At 37.9% G+C, this 9106-nt stretch overlaps 2 protein-coding genes across 3 annotated transcripts in view; one reads left to right on the forward strand and one right to left on the reverse strand.

The window, feature by feature from the left end:
• The window catches only part of LOC144652556 (acyl-coenzyme A synthetase ACSM3, mitochondrial-like), a 70605-nt gene that overhangs the window by 23012 nt on the left and 38487 nt on the right, over window positions 1-9106 (reverse strand). The window lies entirely within an intron of this gene.
• Window positions 63-6889, forward strand: LOC144652626 (CCR4-NOT transcription complex subunit 11-like). The gene is made up of 9 exons (XM_078512703.1): window positions 63-295; window positions 1074-1149; window positions 1686-1750; window positions 2220-2285; window positions 2447-2526; window positions 3127-3196; window positions 4476-4580; window positions 4971-5021; window positions 6393-6889. The coding sequence occupies exons 1-9, from the start codon at window positions 182-184 to the stop codon at window positions 6513-6515; spliced, it is 750 nt and encodes a 249-aa protein (XP_078368829.1). The 5' UTR covers window positions 63-181; the 3' UTR covers window positions 6516-6889.

Below are 9106 nucleotides of genomic sequence, written 5' to 3' on the forward strand. Positions count from 1 at the left end.
AACAATTACATTTTGATGAATGAGGATTCGTCTCTTTCGTGGTAGCCTTTGTTTAGGTCATTAGGTTACACAAAGCACCACAGTGTACTTGATGACCAAATTAACAGCTGATAATTAACTGCAGTCATAATAATAGTATTATTTCAACTCAGAAGCAATTAAAAAGCAGCTTACTCTACCAATGTTCACGGTTTACTTTGTGTTTAAACATATAGGGCTTAATCCTCCATCTGAGTTAAATCTCAGACCAGTGTTTGCAAGAATTCCTCCACCGCTTTACTCCTGTGATGATGAGGTATTTAAACTGGTCCTTTTGTTTTGTTGCATCTTAGAAACACTTCACAACAAACAGTCGAACATAGTGGAGTATTGATTATTATTGAGTATGAAAATTGACCTCAAGTTGGGTTGGGTTTTCAAAATTTGGATCTACAGTAAGTACGTTATAGTAACACACACTTTGATTGGTTTTGCAGTCGTTTTGCACGAGACTCTGTAAACATGGTGATGACTTATCATTGTATTTTATTTGCTTTATTTTGTAAAAAAATGGGAAATCAGGGTTGCACCAGGTCAGGAAATGGTCAGGGAAAATAAAAATTATTGAAGGCCAGGGAATTTTATTTTTGGTCAGAGAATATCGACTTTTTGGAAAAAAAAAGGTCAGGTAAAATTGAAATATCACCACTGAAAAATTGAAAACACCACTGATGTGATATCAATGAGGGCTGAAAGAAACACTTCAGGTCATTGTGATCTCAGTGATGTGTTTTGTTCTGGGAGCCGAGACTGGAGGCTGCTTCTATATCTGACATTTTGTATTTACTTATCAGGGAAAGTCAAGGTAAATTATGCCAAAGAATATTGAAAACTGAGGTCTGTGGCAACCATGAAAGTGGCACCTTTTTGTATACATACATGTAGCCTGTTGCAAACATAAAAGATAGTTTAAGTACTTAATATGTACGCCCTCGCCTGCGGCTTAGTCAAGTTTACATAAACTCTCAACTTCTTCCATAATTTCTCTTGTGCCTCTGGAGAATAAGTCACCTGTTTAATGTTTGTGTTTGTAGCTTGTATGGATGAACCCTTCGGGAGAGGTACATGGTGTTGAGTGGGACAGTACAATGTGTGTTACAAACAGTGCTGGTTAGTCAATGAGTATTGTATCAACATGACTGTAGGATTGCATTCATTTTCTATGTGCAAATGTATTTGTTTTTTGAGTGAGATTACACCAAAGTGCAAAGGGGTACCTCTGCCCATCCAAATAATCTCAGACAACTGGCACAGCGGACAAACTACATTTGTGTAATTTTTCAAAGAGTTAGGTCTAAAAAAAAAAAAAAAAAAAAAAAAAAAAAAAAAAAAAAAAAAAAAAAAAAAAAAAAAAAAAAAAAAAAAAAAAAAAATTCTGTCAACTTCGGCATTTAATACAATAGGCCTTTTGCATACTACTCGTTTGCATTCAATTTCTTTCAAAGCTTTGAAATTTTCAAGTAGATGTCGGTACAGCGTATTCTTTTCATATTTGGTGCTTTGAGAGTTCGTTGATGAGACACTTCTTCGTTTGCACTTTGATAGCGAGGCTTCGTGGTGGGGGGTGGGGGGAGGGGTTAAATTATGAATAAGGGCTGTTGTACCCTTTCAATAACCTCAGTCTTGGTCATGTTAATCTTTTTAAGGTGCAGAAGTCCGTCGTCTGATGAACAAAGCTTTTAAGGCTCCTCTGGTTTTGCAACAACAGCAGGTGATCGCTCATTTATTTTGTTCAGAAAAGACCAGTAGGAAACACAAATAACAGCCGTGAAACAGTTCATTCGGAACATTATTACCCTTTCAGACAAAAATCGATATCAATTCTTTTCTTGACCATCAGTGGTCTACAAGGACAATATCCACCTACCTTATTGTTACTTATTTTCGCGGGACTTAATTTTCGCGATTTTCGGGATTTTCAAAAAATCGCTAAATTAAAGACCCGCGAAAATTAATTTCAAACGTTTTCTATTGTATTTTTTATGCTAATTACGTATTTTTGGCCAAATCGCGAAAATTAAGTGCCGCAAAATATGCCCGTTCCATTTTCGCGAAATTAAGTTCCCGCGAAAATAAGTAACAATAAGGTAGATAATTGTTGCTATGCTTGACACGTGTCTATGATATGATAAGTGAAACTAGTAACTGGAGGTGTTTGTTTTTTTTTTTCTTCTTCACAGCAAGTTTTAAGCGAACTTGAAAAAGATCCAAAGCTAGTTTATCACGTGGGACTTACTCCTAACAAGGTACGATATACACAACTAAAACCACGGCTAGGAGCATCTTGATTAAAGTAATAAGTATATGATGTATATAGAATGACCAGAAAAATGCAGAATTACTTTAATGTCACAATGTGCATGTACTGATGGTGGCACCATTTTCTTTTATGTTTTGTTGCTCTTAGCTTCCTGATCTTGTGGAGAATAATCCATTGATTGCCATTGAAGTCTTGCTAAAGTTAATGCAGTCAAATCAGATAACAGAGTGAGTAGTGATCAGAATCAAACTTCTCCGAAGTCATAGCATAACAGAATCAAGGGAATAACTAAGGAGAATATTGCATGTTTGGATGAAAGTTTGAATATAGCAGGAAACTCTCCAACAAGAGTTAGAGATAATGTTTTCAAGGCAGTTGGAAGAATTACGATGAAGATCTAACAGTGACCAACTGGCCACAGACTGGTAAAAATTCCTTTTGCCACTTGGGGCTCATCCTCAGTATAAAAACCTGTCAACCTTACCAGTGACGTAAACACAGGAAACAAAAATCTTGAAACATTATAGAGTAGAATGACAGTAGCTCCAAAGTGAGGTAAACCCCACTATGGCTGTATTAATTCAATCAGTATTGTTTTTTGGATGATTACTGAACCCAGAACCAGAATTTTTGAGGTATTGCCTTCTAAGGCCGAAGTGTCAGGAAAACATGAAAATCTGGTCAGTGGTGGAATGTGTCTTACTCATGTATCACTCTTCAAAGTTTTAAGTGATAACTAAGAAGTAAGAAACAAAGTCAGTTTTGAGTCCTCTTCAGGACATACCTTATAAAGTTGTTTACCGCGATGTGTCTTTTGTTGTCAACAGGTATTTTTCAGTCTTAGTTAACATGGAAATGTCACTGCATTCCATGGAGGTTGTCAATAGACTAACAACGGTAAGATTTTAGATAAGAAGGTCTTCTTACACACGTTGTATTGGTGTTACACACATTCTTTTGGAACTTTTCCGGAATAAGAATATTCAGAATCAACGGTAACTGCGTTCTTTAGGGACCTATTCCGTTTTCGGAATGGTCAAAATACTATTCCGTTCATTCTGCCCCCGATAGCAGAATGAACGGAATGAATGGAATAAGGTTTACTCGGAATAGGCAGAATACGCATTAGTTCGGTTTAGTTTTGGCGGGAAATCAAACGCGGCCGGCCGCCCCAGGTCGTTCGCAACTCACGCGTGCACAGATACAATAGTTCTCAGGTCACCTCCGCCACCAGTATTAAGTTTTTAGAATATGCTTTCTTTTAGGAATTGATATTCCGTGTGACTGGAATGAGAATAGCCAGAATAGTCCTAAACCACCCGGAACATGTAACCTTCAAAAAGCGCTTGTTAAGTGACGGAAACTAAAGCTACTTTTTGACTTGTATATACTTTATCATTTCCCGTTTGACAAACTTGACACCGTTTCACAACGCGGGACTATTCGGGAGCATTTCCCATCAGTTAGTGTCCCCTAATTAGCTTAAAAGTTAGCTAAGTGCCTCGTCACTGAAATAAAACAACGTTCTACATTGTGCATTCTGACACTGTCCGATTTGACCAGCTGAACTGTGAAAACGAAGCTTTTAGTCCATCAGCTAGTGGGGTTGTATGGCTCACTTAAGGGGAACAAACGAAACTTGTCTAATATTACTCTTTGACTATTAAGCATCATAAAAATGTGTGATAGCAAGGATAAAATGGCGGCCAAATTAAGAAGCGTATAGGGGAGCCAATTTAAAATTCGATTTATAAGTGAAAGCTACCGTTCTAACCTTGCTATCATACATTTTTGTGATGCTCAATAGGCAAGGATTAAGATAAGACATGTTTCGTTTGTTCCCCGAAAGTGAGCCATGAACCCAAATTTTCGGATCTCAGCTGATGGACTATTTGGTTGTGATGAGAATTTTCTGGATTGAATCGAAACTGTCTAAGTGTTCCTCTTGTTTTCTATTCAAACGGTCTAAGGTAGAAATCTATTTCCTCTTAGAAAGAGGAAACGGATTTGTAGTGATCTATCTCCTCTGGAGAAGAAAAACGCAGCCATGGACATGACGCTAACCTCGTTGTTTTGGCTAGAAGGCGTAATTGATTCATTACAGACGCGAGCAATTACGTGAAAACTAAGAAATGTATAATAAAACTACTAAAATAGGTTTCTTCTTTTTTAATAGGCTGTGGACCTTCCTCAGGAGTTTGTTCATCTTTATATCTCAAACTGTATCTCGACCTGTGAAAATATCAAAGACAAATACATGCAGAACAGACTTGTCAGACTGGTACGTCAACTTATTTACTTGGAGATATGGTTTAGCCTGTTTTTTTTTTATTATTGAATTGGACCTCATCTTCATAACATACTACCAGAGAATTTGTAAGAAAAAAAATCACAATGCTAGCCATATTAAAAACGCATTAGGAAATTCAAAGCAAGTGTAAACGAAATAAAGCAGCGAGGTCCACGTGATACTGATTACTCCAAATACATGTAACAATGTTCTGGCTCGTGTAATCACAATTCTTGCCGTTTGGATTTTCGTTTTTCCTCTTGTGCCACCCTGTGTTATGAAAATGCAGAGTTTATTTGGTTTTAAGTGAAACCAACTATCGAACCAGGATTTTGTTTTCCTGTTTCTGTTGTTCTTAACATTTGTTATTCTGGTTTTCAGGTTTGCGTTTTCCTTCAATCCCTCATTCGTAACAAAATTATCGATGTTAAGGTGGGTAACAGCCATGATAGAAATGATCAGTGTGTGAGTTAGTATAATAGTATGTACCCATATATTGTAGCCTAAAATCCCACTCCAGCAACTATTGGATTGCTTCCCACCCACTGTTTCGCGCACAACATAAATAACAAAAAATAACAAATACAAGACGAATGCGTGCTGTCAAATACTGCGAAATTACCTTGAAAAACACCGACTGAAATCATTCCTTGTTCCGCCAAACTGAACCACGCCCATGACCTTGACCAGCTCGGCTATCTAACAATTTTATTCATCCAATTATAGTCTTATAAGTGGGTTATAAAGAAATGAGATCTGCAAGGGACCTCGTCCAATTTGGCACAGAAATGAAAAAAGAAAGAAAATTCCAAATTGGACGGCACGTATAGTCAACTGAATTATACGTATATTGCGCCAAAACAAAACGTGCTTATAGACATATATAATTGGATAGTTGCTTCAATGGGATTTTAGGATTACGGGATAAATTCCAACTGGGTGTTAACCTTAGTAAGGAAATAACACCACATGAGGTATAGAAAAATCTTTGATGTGGGGGAGATTAAAACCCTTGAGTTTCGGGACTTATATTCCCTGATTTTTACCGCTTGGCATGCCGTGACAGTGAAGATGTAACTACGACTGAGTGTCAATGGCACCAACAAAACTGTCCGTGTTGTCGTACTGAACTAGCCGGCTAAAGAACATGATTTGTTGAAGTGGGTTAAAAAAAGGCGCGAGATAAACGTGATGAGGCTTCCCATGGTTGCCACAGACATCAGTTTTCAAAATTCCCGGACTTTTCTCCGATGATAACAGAGTTTACCTGACCAAATAAATACAAAATGTCAGATATAGTAGCGGCCTCCAACCTCCGCTTCCAACTAAAAAGCATCGCTGATATAACATTGACCAGAAATGTTCCTTCAAGCCATCATCATTATTATTATTTGTATGAAATCAGCGGTGTTATATTAGCGCCCTTTAGATTGGACTACGAGTACGGGTTTCAAAGAAAAATCGTGTGCCTCCTATAATCACTTATCGCACTTATGTTATCCCTAACGTTTATTTATGTCAGCAACAGAAAAAAAGTTATAGTTCGGGGGTTACAATTGTCTCAAAATTTCGAAGTCGTCCTCGTACTTGATCTAGTACTCGAAATTTAATCTAAAGGTCGGTATTCCCTGACGTTTCTTCAAAATGTCAATTTCCATGACTCAGAATAAAATTCCCTGACCTTGAAGAATTTTATTTTTTCCTGACCATTTCCTGACCTTGCTTCGCGTGACGCACGCTGTACCGAAAACCCACAAAACCGCTGCGCTAAATCTTTTTTTTTTTTTTTTTTAATTTTTCCAGGACCTTTTCATTGAAGTTCAAGCATTCTGTATTGAGTTCAGCCGGATAAGAGAAGCGGCTGGCTTGTTTCGACTTCTGAGAACCCTGGACGGCGGAGAGACAAGTCCCGCCGCCACAAAGTAAACAGCCCGCCAAGCGGAAGACAAGCGTGTTATTTGCATGAGGAGTTCAGCTTACGGGACGGGACAACGGGATTTTCCTGTAACTTGTTGACACTCCCTTAAGAATTGCTTCGACAAGCTACTTCCATGTACAACAGCCTAGCAGTTTGTGCTTGACTGACACTGGGTATTCGACTCAATACTGTGTAAAGCTAACAAATAAAGTAGCTAGAGTTTTCCGTGCCAATCTAATACCCTGATAAGACATAAATCCGACCCAAACTTTGAAACCGCATAATCCTTTTTTGTAATTAACCGAATGTTTTTCAAACACATTTCTAATTCTCCTTGGAGAATTTGGAATTAACTTAATGAAAACTTTTTTTTTCGTCCTGAGATGATCGGCTCTTTCATTCTTACAACCTTGTTGAAGTTTTTATAACAAAAGGATAGGGTAGTAGTACTGCTGAGGCTTAGAAAATAAACTTTCCTCTCTAGCTCGTTATCGACTTTATTGAAGTTGGGCCGTAATCAGATTTTTGACATAAACGAGGCAAAAGTTGTGAGCGCCGAAGGTGCGAGCTACTAGTGGGGTCTGGGGACATGCTTCCCCAGAAAATTTTGAAATCTAGAAGCTATGAAACACTATTTCTCTGCAGTACGGCCCGGGACTAAACCAAGGGTTTGCGTTTGCCTTTTGAAGCAGAGTAAAAAGCAGTTTTCTACAAAACAAGGTTCATTTCGAAGCGCTATCAGATTGCAATCTCCCTGTTCTCCAAAGAACGAGAAGCAAAATTCGCGAGAAAAAAGCGCTGTAGTTTCGTGCAGAGTACGAGAGACAGAGAGAAATCTTACATCAAGTGCAGGCTACTTCTAGTTACGGAAATCCAGGCGTTCAAGTCGTAGTTCAAGTTCAAGATTACGTGAAAACTCTGCAATTGAAAGCATTATGGCCAAAGCGAAATTGGAGCAATTAAGGAGAGCAAAAGAGAGGAGATTGGAACAGCAAATGTTGCGGTTGGAAAATGAAATAGCTGGCGATGAAAACGAGGCCGAGTTAGCCCGAATAAAAACCCGATTTTGTGAACAATTGGATTCAGAAACGTCGACCATCGATGATCCACTTACTGAGCTTGTAATAGAGAAGGAAAGCCAGCAACCCGAACATAGAAAGGATATGCCTGAGCCATGGATTCCTGGACCTCGTTTACAAGCCGCGCGTCTTTGCCCCAAAACCAATACCCCCTGAAAGGATTTAAATATTTAAATGAACAGACAGTCTGTCAACTTAGATGTGACCATCCCTTAGAAACGTTTTTGGTCGAGAACATGGCCGGATTACAACTTTCAAAATTGAGAACAAAGAACTACAGGAAGGTGCATGTTAGAGAAACAAAGGCAACTAGATTTTAATATCACGCAGAAACAATATTACTGCGACTGTTTTTAGACGTGTGAGTTTAAGACAGTTCATTGTAAACCAACAGATGAAAAAACAAATTGCTTGTGTACAAAGCTTGACAACTGAGCAATATGTCAGGAAGGTTTAAGATTAAACTTGCAGTCACAGTAGACAGAGATCAATCCTTAATTAGCAAATTACATTTCCTTTTTTACATTGCCTTTCTTCGTAAAGGTTAAGGACCAGTTTATTAATTTTATGTTTCGATAGTAAATTTCTTAAGGCTACCCTTGGTTGTAAAATAAGGCAATCTGAGCTTGGGTTATTCATTCAAAGATTTAAAAATACAATTTTTTCATTTTGACATGTCATGTCTGCGACAAGGAGCCAAAACATGACGTAAAGACATCCTTTGTCACCGAGAGTTTTTACTAATAAAACTTCCGTTGACTTTTTCTGTAATATTCGCAGTCCATAAAGTTAATATCGGGCCAGTCGTTCTGATAACTGATCAATCTAATATTTATAGCAAGCCTTTTTTTCTTGCTTTCAAGAAGAAAGGGTTTTCACCGATACTGACGGGAATCATAAAAGAAACGAATTTATAATTTCTTGTAAATTTTATGCAAAACTGGTATTACACGTGCTAGCCGGAATTTTTATTTGTCAATTATTATTTTTCACATTACAGCCATAGTATCTGCAATGAGTTTCCCCTCGCATTTTTTGTTTTGTTTTGTTGACAGGGATTAATATAAAGCTGCAAACTTTAACTGATCCTTTTCGTGTCAGCCATATAGCTGCAGGAGATAAAATTCTTAGCTTTTGATGAAAGTGCGGAAAACCAAGAAACAAGCCAAGTTGTCCACATCCAACGTGCATCGTATTTCCTTCAATAATTGATGTAATGTGGGCAGTGTTTATGGTCAAAGTGGTTTGTTATTTTCAAAAAGCGTGGTTCTTACGCAAACCACGTTTTAAACCGAACAGGTCGGATATTAGTGTGCTTTTGAAAGTGATCTTCACACTAACTAAACTTTAAATCAGTCGGAAAAAACAAAGAAAACTCGAAACCGGAACCAATTTTTGGTATAAATTCTCCCTCAACCGTTTGATTCTCTCATAGTGCTATCATTCGCAGCGGGTATAGCATTTTTACAGACATCCCATTTGCCATTCACATAAAATTCAGGTGGGTTTTTTGCCTCAAC

The sequence above is a fragment of the Oculina patagonica genome, chromosome 4 (genome assembly GCF_052425735.1).
Source record: "Oculina patagonica isolate OP01 chromosome 4, crgOcupat, whole genome shotgun sequence".
NCBI classification, from domain to species: Eukaryota; Metazoa; Cnidaria; class Anthozoa; order Scleractinia; family Oculinidae; genus Oculina; species Oculina patagonica.